The sequence below is a fragment of the Tamandua tetradactyla genome (assembly GCF_023851605.1).
Source record: "Tamandua tetradactyla isolate mTamTet1 chromosome 15 unlocalized genomic scaffold, mTamTet1.pri SUPER_15_unloc_3, whole genome shotgun sequence".
Lineage (NCBI taxonomy): Eukaryota > Metazoa > Chordata > Mammalia > Pilosa > Myrmecophagidae > Tamandua > Tamandua tetradactyla.
The window spans coordinates 440,933-460,073 of record NW_027518246.1 but is presented as its reverse complement, the minus strand read 5'-3'; the positions used below and the strand labels follow the sequence as shown (position 1 = coordinate 460,073).

The 19,141-nt window shown below is 32.9% G+C and overlaps 1 protein-coding gene across 1 annotated transcript in view; it reads right to left on the bottom strand.

The window, feature by feature from the left end:
• LOC143672794 (exosome RNA helicase MTR4-like) overlaps window positions 1-19,141 on the bottom strand; it is a 90,027-nt gene that overhangs the window by 33,855 nt on the left and 37,031 nt on the right. The window contains 9 exon segments of the mRNA XM_077147292.1: window positions 5,767-5,892; window positions 8,891-8,992; window positions 11,330-11,440; window positions 12,754-12,833; window positions 13,867-13,998; window positions 15,176-15,278; window positions 15,725-15,823; window positions 16,898-17,022; window positions 18,196-18,286. Coding sequence (XP_077003407.1) covers window positions 5,767-5,892; window positions 8,891-8,992; window positions 11,330-11,440; window positions 12,754-12,833; window positions 13,867-13,998; window positions 15,176-15,278; window positions 15,725-15,823; window positions 16,898-17,022; window positions 18,196-18,286 — 969 coding nt within the window.

The following is a 19,141-nucleotide window of genomic DNA, read 5'->3' as shown; positions in this document are numbered from 1 at the left end:
TTGATAAGGTCGATAAAAAGAGCATTAGACACAAGGTTTTCAAAATCAAACAGTCGCATTGTGAAAACTATGTCATTATTCAATCATCATCAAGAAACATGGCTACTGGAACACAGCTCTACGTTTTCAGGCAGTTCCCTCCAACCTCTCCATTACATCTTGGTTAACAAGATATCTACTTAATGCATAAGAATAACCTCCAGGATAACCTCTCGACTCTGTTTGGAATCTCTCAGCCATTGATACTTTGTTTCATTTCACTCTTCCTCCTTTTAGTCAAGGTTTTCTCAATCCCTTGATGCTGGGTCTCAGCTCATTCTAGAGTTTTTCTCAATCCCTTGATGCTGAATCTCAGCTCATTCTGGGATTTCTGTCCCACGTTGCCAGGAAGATCCACACCCCTGGGAGTCATGTCCCATGCAGACAGGGGAAGGGTGGTGAGTTTGCTTGCTGTGTTGGCTGGAGAGGAAGGCCACATCTGAGCAACAAAAGAGGTCCTCCTGGGGGTGACTCTTAGGCCTAATTTTAAGTAGGCTTGACCTATCCCCTGGGGGGTTAAGTTTCATATGAACAAACCCCAAGACTGAAGCTCAGCCTATAGCTCTGGTTGCCCACACTGCTTGTGAGAATATAAAGAATTCAACTTGGGGAAGTTGAGTTTTCCCCCATTCTCACCATTCCCCGAAGGGGACTTTGCAAATACTTTTCCACTCACTGGAGGAAACCAATTTTAAGTAAAGATTGTTTACTAACTTAACTTCTAGACAAATATTCAAGGATTCTTTTCATAGCCAAATTGCTTGTTGATTAAGATTGAGAGAACCAAACAAATCAATTTCCTATGGTAATTTTTATATTATTATCGTTTCAATGCCGTTATACTTCTAATGATCACTTGCATTTTAGAATCTATAGTTCATTCAGACAAGTAACTGAAAAAAATGCTAGTCTAAGTATTTTTGCATTATGAACCATAAAAGTAAAAAAAATGAAGAAACTGACAAATATTGGTCTATTTCTTTCCAAAAAATGGTCCATAAGTAGTTTTTTCAGTATCTCACAGAGCTAACCTTAAAAACATAGATGTATTCTTCCTAAAGTTTCAAAGAATTTAAATAACCAGCAAGGACAAAATTAGTTATCCTACAAATCAGCGTAATTACTCTTAGCCATCAACAATGTGGTTCACTATTGAAAAGAGCATACCACTAACCAAAAGCAGAAAACCTGTAGTCTCCTAGAACCAGTATTTTATGTATGCTAAGAAACCAGTTAGTTTATTTCACTGGAGCAATGTCCCCCAGAAAAACATGTTCTTAATCCTTTCCTGTAGGTAGGAGCTCATTGTAAATAGGACCTTCTGATGAGTTTAGGTGTGAATCAGGATGGGCTCTAATTCCTTTAGAGAAGGCCACAGGGAAATAAGCTGTATGGAGCAGTCAGAAGTGGAAGTCAATAGAGCATGGGCAAGAAAGGAGACGACATTGTCATGTCAACTCTCATGTAACAGAAAAGCCAGGAACCAGAAAGACTGCCAGCCAGTCAGAAGATACCAACCACAGGAAGAAGCAAAGCAAGTCCTCTACCCTCTGAAACTGTGACCCAATAAATTCCTGTTAACTCAAGGCACTGTATTTCTTTCTTTCTTCTTTTTTGTATTTGTTTTAGTAGTTAGGAAACTAATATATTCATCAATTCAGAAATTATAGAAATGGTTTTATTTGTATATGTATTTATATATTAGTTTATAAAATTAATATTTTATAAATAATACAAATTACCATTAATTTTATAAATATATTATTATATATTAATATATATTTATATAAATTAATATTAATTGAGTACATTTACTCAAAGTACTATATTTTTATTTCTAAGTACTTTCTGTTGAAAATATGGGCACTATACTAGAATAATATTATTCCTATTATACTGCAGAAATGCAAAATATCTCTCAACTGCCAAAGGAAAAAAAGATGCATTTACCACTCTTTTTGGAAGGCTTTTAACATACTTTCCTGCTGACTAAACTTCTGATTTGGGCAAAAGTTATACTGAATCTAGTTTTTGGCTCTTATACTATATTAAGTATATCAAAAAACGAAACTGCTATCTTGTGTCCAGTTCCATTTGAGCTAACAGTTGACACGGCTATTAAATAATTTAAATGTTATGAATTAAAAGGTATTAGATAAACAATAAGACTCTAATTGCAGTATCAGAACTGGAAAATCTGAATAGGTTTCATATTGCCCTTTAATACACCAGCATACTAAAAAAAAAAGGAAAAATTATTAAAATATTTAAAATTCAAGATTTTAATATGAATTAAACACATGCCCAAATATATAAATATATATGTGTGTTGAGGTGATGAAAATTCTACCAATATCCTTTAGCCAACAAGCAATGAACAGCACGTATTTTGCCATGTTTCTGGCTATGACTGACTGCTTAACCCAACAAATGGAAAAATGATCAAATATGACAAAGAGATCTGAAATTTTTATTAATGTACAAAGTATATGAATTCATTTCTACATAAAAGGTAAAAATGAGTAAGCAATGTATTTTAATTTTTATTTCAGAATATAACTTAAAATATTCAGGCTTTCTATTCATTTAAGTCTTATTACTTGCTGACTTCCAGGTTAGTGGGATAAGATGCCCCAGGGTGCCATCCACCCACACAATCTTTGACCAACTGGCAAAGTCATCTTCATCAAAACTCCAAAAAACAGTGAAGGTTGTAGTAACTGGGCAAGGGCCAAATTAAGAAAAAGCAGAATGAAAAGAAAACAGCTTGTGATGCCCTTGCCAGGTCTTCTCTTAACCCCTCCCCAGTGCAATGTGGAGTCAGTCCACTCATTTGGGAAAGAACAGTCTCTTCAACAAACAGAACTGGGAAAACAGGATGGCCATATGCAAAAGAATGTAGTGGACCCCTACCTCATACCATATACAAAATTACCTCAAAATGTATCAAGGAACTAAATATTAGAATCAGAATTATAAAACTCATAGAAGAAAATAATGGAAGCATCTTTAGGACCTTATACTAGGCAATGGTTTCTTAGATTTTACATCCAAAGCATGAGTAACAAAATATAAAAAAATAGATAAATGGGACTAATCAAAATTTAAAATTTATGTGCATCAAAACTATTTCATTAAAGTAAAAAGAACCTACATAATGGGAGAAAATATTTGGAAACCACATATCTCATAAAGGTTTAATATCCAGAACAGATAAAAGAAATCCTACAACTCAATAAAAAAAAGACAGCCAAATTTAAAAATGGGCAAAAGACTTGAATAGACAATTCTCCAAAGATGTGCAAAAGGGCAAAAAGCACATGAAAAGGTGCTTGACATCATTCGCCAGGAAGGAAATGCAAATGAAAACCATAAGATAACATTTCACACCTATGAAAACAACTATTGGAGAGGATGTGGAGAATAGGTACTCATTCATTACTGGTGGAATATAAAATGGTGCACCTGCTGTGGAAGACGGTTGGGTAGCTCCTCAGAAAGTTAAGAACAGAATTACCACATGACGTTTCTATCCCACTTCTAGGTACATATTCCAAAGAATTGAAAGCAGGGACTAAAACAGATTTTTGCACATAGATGTTTATAGTGACATTACTCACAAATGTCAAAGACAGAAGCAACTCAAGTGTTCATCAACATACGAATGGATAAACAAAATGTGGTATATACACAGAATGGTATATTACTCCATTGTAAAAAGGAATGAGGTTCTGATACATAGGCCAACACCAATGAACTCTGAAGACATCATATTGAATGAAATACACCAGGCATAAAGGAACACATATTGTATTTTTTTATAAGAAATAATTAGAATAAGCAAATTCACACAGACAGAAACTAGAATAAGGGTCACAAGTAGATGGGTGGAGGTAGAGAATGGGAAATTAGTGCTTAAAATGTGGAATTTCTATTTGGGTTGATAGGAAAGTTTTAGTAACAGAAGGTGGTGATGGTAGCACAACATTGTGAACATAATTGCGAACATATTTAACAGTACTGGATCATATATTTGAAATTTTATTGTGCTCTGAGGTACTGAAGAGCAGTACTACAAGGTAGTAAGGAGCATAGACTCTGAACCAGACAATTCAGAAGCAAGATTTTAACAATATGACTTTGGGCAAATTATTTAACCTCTGCATGCCTTTCTTACTTATAATATGGTAGGAACATTTTCTAAGTATTAGTTGTTGTTATTCTTACCAAATGGATTCCCTAAAAAGCCTTTAATGATAGTAAAACTGCAAGAAAAATTCAGTTACAAAAGACCACACATTGCATGATCCCATTTATATGAAATGTCCAAAACAGGCAAATCTAAAGAGACACAAAACAGACTAGTGATTGCCTAGGGCTTAGGGCTGGAGGTGAGTTTGGGAAGAAATGAGGAGTGACTGTTAATGGATACAGGGTTTCATTTCAAGTGATGAATATGTTCTAAAATTAATGGTGGTGATGGTTTCAAAACTCTGTGAATATACCAGAAGCCATGGAAATGGATGAATTGTATAGTATGTGAAAATACCTCAATAAAGCTATGAAAAATAAATACTATAAAACTTTACACTGACAGGGTAACAAATATAAAGACAGTAAGTAAACTGAAAGAAAAAAATGTACTAAATGAACCAGAGGTTGTTATCAAAACATTACTTTCTATAGTCTGGTAATCTGATTCTCTTCTTTCCATACACAGAGTATAAGGAAAGAAAAGTAATGTTTATTTTATCTAACACAATTTAAATAAAAGAAGAAACACACGAATTTTCAGTTAAGTAATTTTATTCCATGAAGAACTAAGGTCATAGAGATGCTTAAAAAAAGGTTTCCATGTGTTAATCTTTGAAAAGGAAAATAAGACACCATACAATCACTATGAAAACATAGATGCAAGCTTTGTCTTTACACACACCTTTACCTATTTTTACTTTGGCATACCAGGCTTCCCACAGCCATACCTCAAATTCACCACAGAGTTCCCAAGTCTTAAAGAGAAATTCAGGACAGTCTATTTCAGAGATACAGACCTCAGTATGTCTTAACATGTTACGAAGTTTTATACTAAAAAGCTAGTGAGCTGGAAATTATTACTGATTTTAGTTAAGTATTAAGTTTCTATTTTATTAACCATTTTTCCCTAAGGATTTAATAACTTCTTACAACACAGAGAAGGAAAGCACCTAGGTGAAACTTCCTTGAGAAGTTCTTCAAAATAAAATAAAACAAAAATCAAAATTTTAGTCCACCCAAAATACTTATAAATAAGTTCTAACCAACTAAAATGAATAGGCTAATGTTAAATAAAGTTAAAATTTTAATTATGATTGGGATATATATAACCCATAAATAGGTGGAATTAGAATGATAGATTACAGTTAGTTTACTATCGCACCATGCAGTGGAAGGGGTGTGGATTGCCAGAAAGGACAGAAATGTTTATTTTGCCCTCCAAATTTAAGATAACTCCACATCTGCCCCTCTGTTATATGAGTTGTTGTTCATCTATCAGAAAAAAGAAGAAGGGCACATGGTATCAGTATAGTGGACAATAACCCTCTTCTACCTCCACAAGTCCAGAGAGTTTAATAAATTAACTCTCATCTACTTAGAAAGGTATGTGAACTGACACAACTAATTTTGAAGCGGCTCCTGAAACGTGTTTCTAGAATTTTTGGTGAGGGGACAGAATCTTAATTCAGTTACCTTAAGTCGCTGTTTGCCAATTGTTGGACTTATCTTTTCATCCACCATAAGAATTACAATTCCTCTATCATCCATTCCCCTTCTTCCAGCACAACCAGACATCTGGATGTATTCACCAAAGGAAATCTGAATGAACATAATATTTTAAACTTAGGAGAAAACCAGGCAAAAAAACATATTCTTAAACATTTTCTTATAAAATGTACAAATACAAGTTATATATTCTAAGAAAGGAAACATGATTAAAACAACATTAACTTTTAGAAGAGTTTAACTGAAAGTACAAAGTGCTGAACACTTAAGAATCATGTTACAAAATTGAATTTTAGCTCCCAAATGACTTAATTTTAACACTTGACCAATTACTATTAATTTACACTTTTAAATATACCAAACCACAGGGATACAATGGATAGTTGGCAGTCATACAAAAATACTTTTGAGTGAGATATTCTGGAAAACAGGAATCTCTAAGAAAGCAAACAATAGCCCACACTCAACTAAATACAAGTTTTGGCTTGATCATATCAAATTTTCTTAATCTGCAAAAAGAGATTAATTTTTAAAATTAATTTTTTTTCTTTTTTAAAAAGCACAGTTCTCTCCCATATTCTCAACATATAAGCTTGGAGTTTAGTAGCTTTTTCTCAATAGCAGCAACCTACTGGAGCAGGATTAGTAATCTTTCTATGTATAGGATTTCAGGGTAGCAGTGAATTCACATGAACACTAGGTAAAGTTTAAGTACATGTGCATTTTTCTCCTATGCCAAGGTTCAGAGCTTTCAGATTCTCAAAAGAAATCTCTGACTTAGGAAGAGCAAAGAGCCACTATGCTACCAGAAAGCATAGCGACAGCATCAGAAACAGAGCTGACAACCTGGAGTGAAGAAAGGACCTGAAAAAACAACCAAAAATTTAAAAATGCCTGTAAAGATCAGAGAAGAACATTTCAAAAAGGCAGTTCAGAAAAATTTCAACAGGGACTACCCAAGGACATCATTAGATTATGGCACATTGCAATGCTTTAATTTTATTATTATGATTATGAAACATCAACAAAAGATTGCTTTCTTAAATGTAATTATCCATTGTAGCATGCCTTACCCTTATCCTGAAGTTTATGTAACTCTCAGAAATGGGCAAGGAGATACCAGAGAGCAAGTAAAGTAAAAAAGATTCATTACTTATTTTCTTGCAGCATCAAGTGTATTCAGGAAATTAAAGAACTTTAAACTGACATATTATGGAGAACTAAAAATTTTACATTAGATTAAAATATAAGACATATATGAAATACTTCCAACGGTTTACAATTAAAATCATATTCTATGTGGATTAGCCCTCCTCAAACTTAAAAAGGTTACAGGATACAGAAAATTCCTGAAGACTATGTAAAAATTTCTAAAGAGAAAAGGCATTGCCTTACCATACCTATGCTTCTCTTTTGTTATGTAGTCCAACACATTTTAAAATAAAACAAATGAAGAAAAATACCTTGCCTTTAAATTCCACCATGGGTTGTTATCTGTGTTTTGATGATTATTAATTATTGCCAAAACATTTTCCTAAGTAGAAAAGTATCACCACTTTCAAAGACAAAAAAAGGAATAATTGCATATTTATAATTTTTCTGCAATGCCAGAAAATGCAGACTTTGGCTCACACCTGGAGACTCAAACTAGAATATTTTTTCCTCCACCTGTTTTTCACTCCTCTGAATGCACTACTGTCTGTCTTGCTAGTAGTTACCCATCTATTGTTGCTCAGTTTAGGGACTGCCTTCTCAATGAAGACTTCCTGACACCCTTATGTACAAGTGACATCCTATTAAACAATATCTACTCTAACATTTCACTGTGCTCTTCTACCTACAATCAGAAGTAAGTACAATTATTAACTTCCACCCACTACTTTAAAGTTTAAAGTAAATAGACTCTAAAGTAGCAATCTTCTTCTTAATTTTAGTTTCCCTAGTCCCTACCATATTTCTAGGCTTATAGTTAAAGTTTGCTGTTTGCTGAAAAGACTATTCGTCTTCGGATTAAGGATTTACTCTTTATCCCAGTACTCTATTTCACCCATGCTTCCAACTTTCTCTCTTTCCTTCTGTCTTGGGAAAGAGGTATGTGCAAACTTACTGAGAACCCCTATTTTAAATATTAAAACTAAATCAGGGTGGAGGGTCAAGGGTAGCTCAATGGTAGAATTCTTACCCACCATGTGGGTGACCTGAGTTTGATTCCCAGACAAAGCACTTGCCAAAAGAAAAAAAAAAAAACTACATCGGAGAGCTAGAATTGCAGCTATCATAGTAGGAATGCTTTAAATCCTTTAAACTTGAAAGGAAAGATAATTCTAGATAGATTTAATACATTTTAAAGCACTCGTGAATCATTTATTCACTATCTCCATCTCACCTCGATGAGTTTTTTTTTTCTCAAAGACAGGATTTTAGAGAATCTGAAGTCTAATCTTGACCACCTTGTTCAGGTACAAATTCTTGAGTATCTGGGACTGAACAACTCAAAGATTAGCAAAATAGAAGGTAATTCCTGAGTAGATACTCTCCCAGAATAAACAACAATATGGAGGCCTTTTCCCTATAAAAGTAGTTTAAAAGTTAGAGTGGAAAGAAGACTATTTCTCAAAGGGAAACAGAGAATCTATTCATCTTTAAACTATGAAATGGTGACCTATAAAGACCCAAGTGCTATCATTTGCTTAAAGAAAGCGAAAATGCATACAAATAAATTAAGTGAGTTACTCTCAAGACCATTTTAGAGCCACCTATTTAACTTTCCCTATCCATCCACCTCTAAACTTCCACTACTCTCTGGACCAACATAACCTGGTTTCAAACTTAAGTAACCTTCCCCACACCACCCTGTATACCATACATGTCGCTACTCCTGGTTCTAATGAAGGTTACCATGGCCCAGAAATCATGTTACTATAGTCATCATCTTTTCCCTAGATTATTACAAATCTTAAATGATTTCCGATTTTTATAACCATTTAAAATTTGGTTACAAAGTGTTAAAATGTTTTCATGACATAAGCCAAAGTTACCTAAGGTATAACAATTAAAGATGAAAATCATTTCAATATACATATTAACTTACCCATCGGAAATCTTTTCTATCAAATTTGCGGGCATTTGTAAATAAAACAGTCCTAGCTGGCATGTTAATTCCCACAGCAAAAGTCTCTGTGGCGAATAAGGCCTAAATAAATGAATAATTATGTAAACATACTTTAAACTAGTTTTGTAAGTTTCAAGTGTAAAAATAAATATACCATATTCTTTTTCTTTTTCAATTAGCCATTCACTACCCCTTACAAAAATAAAACAGACAACATGGTATTCCTAAAAGGTGCTATCTAATATATATAAGTTTATGAAATAATATCTAAAGTCCCTTACAATACAAAAACTTACTAATTTGAGGAAAATAGTCCTTAAATTTCCAGGGGTTTTAACTGGAGAGAAGACTACTTGCCTAATGAACAAAACTTCAAACTGTGGAAATTTCCTGGCTTCTTGACTGATGATACAGTCATTTGGGGGACAACTTCGACTTTAGGATCTCTGAGGAGCGATCAGAATCACTGGCTCTTTAAGTTCACTTCTAACACTTTCTTAACAAAAAAGTCGTAAAAGCACACAAAGATGTATGTACAAGTAACTTAAGTATTATTAAATCCTAAACTTTTATCAACAGGGATGATAAAAATAAACCATATCTGAATTCATTTGTATGATAGTGGATATTTTGGGGTGGAGGGAAAGGATGGTCTTTCATTTATAATTTATGGACAAGTGTTCTATTTGAATATACAGAAAAATAGTATCACATATTTAAAAAGAAAGATTCCTTAAAAGTGGAACTCAGCAAATATACAATATCCAGAAAAGATCAACAGAGTCTTACTATGACTCAGATACAAATAATGACTAATTCTTTATCTAAAATACTTCAAAGTAGATTTTTTCAGGGTGACTAAATTTCTTTTAAGTATTCTACTTAGTCCTGAAGTTCTAATAATAAATCTCTATGCTGGTTTGAAAGGATGTACGTTCCCTAGAAAAGCCATGTTTTAATCTAAATTCCATTTTGTAAAAGGAGAATAATTCCTATTCAATACTGTATGTCTGAATCTGTAATTAGATCCTCTCCCTGGAGATGTGATTTAATCAAGAGTGGTTGTTAAACTGGATTAGGTGATGACATGTCTCCACCCATTTGGGTGGTCTTTATAAGTTTCTGGAGTTCTATAAAAGAGGAAATATTTTGGAGAATGAGTGATTAAGAGACAGCAGAGCAGAATTACACAGCCAGGAGAAGAGTGCACCAGCTAGTGACCTTTGGAGAAGAAGGAAAATGCCTCCTGGGGAGCTTCATGAAACAGGAAGCCAGGAGAAGCTAACAGAGGATGCCATGTTTGCCATGTGCCCTTCCAGATGACAGAGGAACCCTGACCGTGTTCACCATGTACCTTTTCAGATGGGAGAGAAACAATGACTGTGTTTGCCATGTGCCTTCTCACTTGAGAGAGAAACCCTGAACTTCATCGGCCTTCTTGAACCAAGGTATCTTTCACTGGATGCCTTGGATTGCACATTTCTATAGACTTGTTTTAACTGGGACATTTTCTCAGCCTTAGAACTTTAAACTAGCAATTTATTAAATTTCCCTTTTTAAAAGCCATTCTGTTTCTGGTATATTGCATACTGGCAGCTAGCAAACTATAACAATCTCTAACATGATTTTTTTTCATTCGAATCTGATTTTAAACCTAATGTAATCTGGGTCATATATAGCCTTATGACTGTTTTGAACTTGTTTCCCATTCTTAATATCCATTTCTGGGTATAGACAAACTTAATTTTTTTAACCAAACTTTCTATGGTTTAAAATAGAACAACTTGGGTGGGCCGCGGTGGCTCAGCGGGCAAAGTGCTTGCCTGCTATGCCGGAGGACCTCGGTTCGATTCCCGGCCCCAGCCCATGTAACAAAAACGGAGAAACAGAATACAATAAAACAAGAAAATGTTTAAAAATGTTTCCCTTTCTTCCTTCCTTCCTTCCTTCTATCCTTCCTTCCTTCTCTCTGTCTTTCCTTTAAAAAAAAAAAAAAAAAAAAAAAAATAGAACAACTTCAAAATTTTTCCTAACTCTAATCAGAAATTCTCCTTGTCTTCTCTAAGATCTTCCTTTTAATCTGTTTGTAGAAAGGAGACCATTTATGGAATCAACCCCCATGTCTAATAATTAAAAATAGCTCCTTCTCCAAAATGCCACATCACATTTAATGGTGTTACCACTCCTTACTTTAAGACTAGAAAAGGAAACTATTTTTTTACTTCTAAGTAAAATTTTCTGAAATATAACACTAGGAATAAAAATCAAGTTTATCATTTGAGACATGCCATATAACTGATTAAAAACACACACACACACACACATATACAAAACTGCCTATGAACAGAGTTCTATATAAATTTCAAACAGTTTACAGAACATAGTTCTGAGGTATCATAAGTAAATATAATATCATACCTTTATCAATCCTTCAAAAAAGAGGATTGCAATAGTTTCCTTCAAAATAAGAAGTAAACCACCATGGTGAATACCAATTCCCTGCTTCAAAAGAGGAAGAACATGTTCAACCTATGATTTTGGAATAAACTTTATTTTTTAATGCTGTGAGGATAACGAAATTAAAAATGTTCAATTAAATTAAGAAAAATGGGTAATTCATCAAGAAAGGTGTTCTGTGCTTGAAAAAGAGGTTATATAATCTTTCTAAATAAAAGCAAAACCCAAACTTATATTCACATAGATCATTAAAGTCAAAACACAATATAATTCTGGCCTATCTTAACAAGAAAGGCATGTCATTTTACCTTAAATCACTTTATAAGGACTGAGCTGTTTCATTCCTAGCATCGCTTCATCTCCTCCAAAAAAAAATTACAAGCTATAAGGACAAAGTTTGCATCTGTATACAATAACTTGACAAAGGATACAGCCCACTCAAATGAAAGAAAAATTACTATAAACATTTCATAAAAATATGCATCACATTTAAAAATGAATGCATTATGGAAGAATTAATTCTCATTAACAGGAAGAATTACTCATTAACACTATATAAAGTGCCACTAAGTACTCACAATTAGAACTGTGCTAGGATACAATGTATGAAGATGAGACTCAGTCTTTAAACTCTAATAATTCATCTGTGAAGAAAAATCATAATTTTTTAAAAATTAAACATTACTTTAAATACAAAGAAATGCTACAATCTCATAGTAAATCACCTATAAAATAAGGATTAATTTGTAAAGCAGAGTGTGACTCCCAATTTTTCTGTTCACAAAATAAAACTTTCATGTACAGGGTTGGATTACAACAGTTCTCAGCTTTGGGTATACATTAGAATCACCTGAAGAGCCTTTAAAAATTTCTAATGTCAAAGATACACACCAGACCAGTTAAATTACAATCTCTAGTTAAATTACGTGAACTAGAGAGTTAAAGTACAATCTCAGTACTTTTTAAAACTCTCCAGGCAATTCCAATAAATAACCAAAGGAAAATACCCCAGATTAAAGTAAAGTTGACATTAAATTCCTCAATAAATACATATGTTTCATTAGATGAACTCTACCTAGTGAATTGTTTGGTAGCCTTATGAATTAAGAAATTTAAGTACTTACAGTGAGGATTAAAATTTGTTAGTATTAGACACAGAAACATCAATTTCCAGACCATGCTAGCTTTCAGAGAAAGTTTCTATTAGACAGCAAATCTTTTCTGCTGTCACCTTTCCAAATATTTAAAATATAAATGAAGGTATCATTTCAGTGCATACAGCAACAACATATTTGCTGCAATTTACAAACGGTGCAAAACCAGAAAATGCAACTATATACTGTCTTTTATATCTACACTTATTATTAATGATATTAAAGACTCACCTGAGGTAACTTTTTATCTTCATCAGATAAGCAGTCAATTGCATTACTGAATACTTCTTCAACCATTTTCTTTTCTTCATCTAACAGAGAAAATCCAGGGGTACAAAAATATCACATCACACAAACGAAGAAAGGAGAGTAAAAGAGTAAAAGTAAAGGGTAGTATTTAAGGTAGTCAAAAGAAAGTCAGATAAAAATTACCACCTAATTATTTACTAGAATTCACTGCCTTTAAAAACATTATCTAGCATACTTAATCCACGAAAAAGTCTTTTTTTTAAAAAGCACAATAACAATAAACTACACTATACATTTTCATATAACTACCTTATTCAACTTTAACAATTACATGACACAGTAAATAAGCGGCACTGTTATTAAGTATTAGACCCATAATTCCAAAGCACAAGTTCTTAACCACTACACTTCCTTCTTACACACCATCAAAGAGTATTCAATAAATACTTGAATTAATCAATATATTATGCTGCAACTTTAAACATATTCAGCACTTGTATATTGTGGGCTGGTATTCAGCACACTGCAGTTCTTGGCCAAACTACTCTACTTCTGTGTAACTTCAGGTGAATTACATATAAACCTATGAAAATAATTTATTAATTTGCTAAAAGTTATCTTACTTTGTTTGAGAGCTATAACAAACTTGGGTAAAGGGCAGGTCTTCCTACTTTGGAATCTAGAAAAATGAAGCACAGTACCTTCTGCACAGAAGGTGTTGGACAAAGAGATCTACCATTAAGTAGTCTGAAAGAGAACCACAATAACAGGAGCTTCTGGCAATTAAGAATAAGAAAGGATGATTCTAATGCTTCTTGATAGGCTTCTTTGGATTTCTTTTGGGGTGGTGGGGTGGTGGTGGTGAATGGTCTGGGAAAAAAAGCTCCTTTGGATTTTACATACAGCAGCACACTTCCTCTCAGTAGAAGGGAGAAAAGGCTTCTCAAATGCTTTTATAAATGTACTGAGTATCTACTATTGTAATATAAGGTAAAATGCAAATCCCAGTAATACACAGAAGATAATGTATTACTAGAAATATAGTTGACACTATTTTCACGAAACATTAAACCACACTGAAATTATGTATAATACCTGTGTTGAAATCTAATTTGGTCATCTGAAGAGCATAGGCTTCACAATCTTTCTTACTAAAACTGAAAATAATCACAGGCTGAAAATTTCTTTCCATAATCATCTTCACTATCTTGAACACATTTGATGGTCCTGCAAAAAGACTGGATGATCACTCACAAAAATTAACTCAAAGTGGTTCATAGCTCTAAATATAAGAATTAAAACTATAAAAATCTAAGAAGAAATCTCTGTGACTTTAAGCTAGGCAAAGTCTTCTTAATTATAGCAACATAAGCACAAGTGGTAAGATATAAATTAAACTTCATCAAAATAAAACTTGATGGAGTCAATGAATGCCATCAAGAAAGTGAAAGATGCCCCATAGAATGGAAGAAAATATTTCCAAATCATATATCTGATAAGAGATTTGTATCTACAATATATAAAAACTCATATATCTCAATAATAAAGACAAATACAATTTAAAAATGGATAAAGGATCTGAAAAGACATTGTGCCTAAGAAGATATACAAATGGCCAATAAGCTCATGAAAATACGCTCAACATCAATTTGCCATCAGAAAAATGTAAATCAAACCATAACGGGGTGCAAGGGTAGTTCAGTGGTAGAATTCTCTCCTGCCACACGGGAGACCCAGGTTCAAGTCTGGGCCCATGCACTTCCTCCCCCAAAACAAATAAGCAAACAACAGTAAACAAACAAACAAAAATTCAACACACGGTGCTGCAATAACAGGATACTCACATGGAAAAAGAATGAAATGTGACCCCGCCATACAGCATACTAAAAACCAAAATAAAACAAAACAATAATACAAGGATATACAAGGATACCACTTCCTACCCACTAGGATGATTATAATAAACCAACACGTGTTAGTGAAGACATGGAGAAATTATAATAAACCACCAAGTGTTAGTGAAGAGATGGAGAAATTAGAACCATTACACACAGTTGGTAAAAAAGTAAAATGGTGCAGTCATTTTGGAAAAATTCTGTCAATTCCTCATACAGTTAATACAGTTATCACATGCTCAAAATTCCATTCCTATATGTATAGCTAAGAGAAACGAAAACTTATGTCCACACAAAAACAACTTGTACACAGACATTTAAAGTAGCATATTCATAGTAGATAAAAAATGCAAACAACCCAGTGTCCATCACCTGATGAATGGATAAATAAAACATAGTATATATCAACAGAATGAAATTTCATTTGTCCGTAACAAGGAATGAGATACACATGCTACAATATGGATGAACCTTAAAAACAACATGCTAAGTGAAAAATGTCAAATTACCTTTTGTTCCTCCTTTCTGCCCCCTCTGGTCTCCTTTTGCCAAGTCACCCGCATCTCGAAGTACTTGCATTGCTGTATTAAAATTATCTTCTCTGAAGTCACCCTGGAACAGATTTTTTTTCATGCAATTTTACTAATATTTAATCACAGAATTCAAACATTTCTCATACCTCAAGAACTTCTTCATATAACTAAAATTTAGTACAATATTTAATTCTAACAAAGTTCAGTAAAATAATTTTAAATGTTGTTTGATAATAAAACTGTGAAAAGATGAACATGAGATATATGAAACCTGTCTGGAATCCCCATTCTCCAAACATTAAAAAATATTTGGAAAAGAGGGAAATTCAATTTGTTCATAAGAAAAACACATCTTAAGTATAATTTTTGGAATGAAAATTCAAAAAATTCAACTTTAGACTGTAAAAAGGTACTTAAAAAATAAAAGGGTCTCTGTCATTATTCTCTAGTTAAAAATTAAGGAAAAACAAGCTACAAACTATAAAGTACGATACAACACATGTTAAGAATGACAATCACTCTTACATTTTCATCAACCACAAGATGGAGACCATATCCCCCTGCTGGAAAAATGTAATGCTGCAACAGAGTAGGCCGATAATCTGTGTAAATTACATGGCAAGGCTGTTTAAAGAAAGAAAGATATTTAAACATATAAATTTTACTTCTTCAAAATAAAAGTATATATTTGATCTACCTAGAGGACCCTGGAGAAATAAAATTTTGAATTCAGCATATCAAGAAGAGAAAACTTTTTTTTTTTACCTTTAAGATCTGGACAAAAGAAAACTCTGGAAAACTCAGATCTATTAAGTTAGACTATCATCTTCCCAATTTACCAGTTCCCTAAACAAGGGCAAATACATGATATAGGCTTCAATAATTATCTGGACCCATACCCTACAGCTGGAATAACATAACTAAGGAGGATGCCTGCTTCTGTGGAGCAATAACATGGTGATACAGAAGAGGGCTCCCTGAAGAAAAATGGGACTGTTTTGCCCCATGGAGATTTTTCAAAGCCTTACTATGGCAGCAGATTGATCTAGCTCTTTCAGAAGATCCACTGGGTTTCTATCCTACAGAAGCAACATAGAGGAATGTTAGAATATTTTTAGAAAGACAGAAATAAGGTCATAGGGATGTGAGCATAAAAGAAAATAAGGGGAGGAAAATAAAACCAAGAATAAATTCAGTACACATAAACAAGTCTTTGTTATAAGGGCTTAAATAGCTGCTAAACGTGAACTAGTAAACTTAAAAAGTGCAAAGAGAAAATAGTAAAAAGTTTCAGAGTTCAAATGATGAAATCAAATCAGAGCCTCAGAGGATGCCCAGATTTTCTTGGTACTGTGGCCTTAAAGGAAATTCTCTACTGTGCATTTGTGGCTCACTGTATAAATAAATGCAATAGTTCCTAATCTGGCAGATCATCAAAAACAACTTAGGAACTTTTAAAAAATAGGGATTACAAAACTCTACTTGCAGAGGTTTTCATTTATTGAGTTGATATAGGGTTCAGAAATTAGCAATTTTTAAAAGCTAGTCAGTTGGTTTTGATAAGATCCCTGATTTCAGGAGGTGTTTCACATTAAAATTTCTTTATGCTAGGCAACAATAGGAATAACTCATAGGACATAAGAAGACAAACCTATACATTTTGAATACTGAGGACATCAGTAAAGGCAAAGAAAATACCTGTTTATGTAAATGACAAATCCATTACACAAACTGTCGAGCATTTGGAATAGTAGCCGAAAGAAAGACATAGTGTACATTATCAGGAAGCAAAATAATAGTTTCCTCCCATACCACACCACGCTCTGGAAGAAAAAAATTATACCTTGGAATTCTATGCCTCTTTAATGACAGTATCTAAATTATTTTTTTCTCAAGCTCAATAATTAGAAATGTGCATAAACCACTTTACCCAAGGATACTTTTAGTCACAGCCCCATAGTGAAAACAACTTTAGTTTGCATCATAAATTTATTCAGGATACCAAATCACTATAACAAAATACACTCAAATAAAATCTAGCAAAGAGCAGCTGTGGCTGAATCAGATTGAAAAAAAAACCCAGGTGAAAAGGAAGGACAGTATTTCCATTTTACTCTGAGAAGCAGAGTTGATGGCTCGTATAAAGTTACAGCAACAAATTTTGAAGATACACTATTACTATTTTAACCAGAATCTTTCATCCAAATTATACCCAAGATCTTTTGGAGATGAAAGATGTGATAAGCAGCAGTTCTACAATTTTTTTAATCGAAAATAAAACCCAGGAAGAAAACAGTTTCAGGGTATTCCCCTAAAATAAACAAATTACCAGATAAATGATTTTAAAACTAAAACAACTCTTTTCAGAACTTAATTTTGTGAATTTGAAGAGAGTTAAATGTTAAATAATTTCTCAAATAATACAAATGTGTATGCATTAAATACTGTAATTTTATATGTGCTTGTTGATACTGGCCCCCTCAAACAGGCCAAATACACTTTTACATGACAGTAATATAATACCCTAAGTAAAGGGAAATTTATATTTTTCCTATTGCTTATGTGTATTTCATTATCCCCAATTTATTTGTTTTACCATAAACATGCACTTAAAGTTCTTTTAAAAACTAAAATAACTTGATAAAAATCAGAAAAATTAAATTTGTTAGCTAGAAGTTTTAGGAATTTTTAAATATTAGTTTCATTAGAGAGGTCTCTATTTAAAGCAAACTATTTTTTATTTCATTTGCTTTATTCGACACTGCATTTCCTCACAAAGGAAAAGCTACTATTTGAGGAATAGTATTTAAAATAGATCTTACTGGAAATAAAATATCATGTTCTTGGCAATTTAAAGAAAGAAAAGTTTATCACAACTCTAGCCACACCAAAATCAAAATCAAAATTTAACAACTTCTTGTTCAAAGTTCCTCAGGCCAGTCTTACAGTGATATAATGTCACAAATCTCAAAAACAACACAGAATATAAACAATACCTGAATCTCTCATGTAATGAATTTCATCAAATATAACCCAAGCAACTTCTCGCATAACTTCAGAACCTCTGTATAGCATACTTCTCAAAATCTACAGAAAAGACAGATTTGGCAGGAGTGTGGCATAATAACTAATAATTAAAACTTTTTTCTAACAAGGAATTGGAGTTATATACCTTAAATATATTTTATAAACCAAACAGTATTCCTTTTTTTCATAAAACAAATTCAAATAACTTTTCAATAGTTAGAAATCAACTACAATCCAGGGAGAAAATAGTTATCAGCTATACTTTCCATGTCTCAAATATAAAAACACTCTCTTATATGCACAGCAACTATTTCAAGATCTACACTTCCTAGGTTATGTGAGTAACTAAAATTATCTTCTATCCAACATGTTGGATAGGCCCCATACTATTGATTTATTTTTTTCTGCCTCTATCTATTCACAACATGGATACTTTCTAGCACACATTGTCTTTAGTTGTGGAGTTAAAGGAAATCCTCCATAGATGGAAGAAAGTTTTGAGGATGGAAAATAAACTGACTTTAGCACAAAAATGAAAAGTGGCAATGCTTTTGGGTGATTCTCCAGACCAGAAGATAATTTATGCTCTCTAGTGTACCATATCATTTTCATGGATAAAATGCAAGGATATAATACAAATTCGTAAAAAAGTACTTATAGTATGGTAAAGATGGCCAATCATGTCCAAAACTTAAGATGTTATAACTATATGTAAAACCTAACTGAGAGTATAGGAAGTAACTAAACATAATATCATATATTTTTTAAATTTAGTTACTTATCTATTTGTATCAACACTCAGGTGAAGAAGAAAAAAATCACATGAAACAAAGAACTGCTACTTATATGAAACTATGCTTGAAACCATATACAAAGCCATGAAAACACTCTGATGTTACTGACAGTAACAAGTCT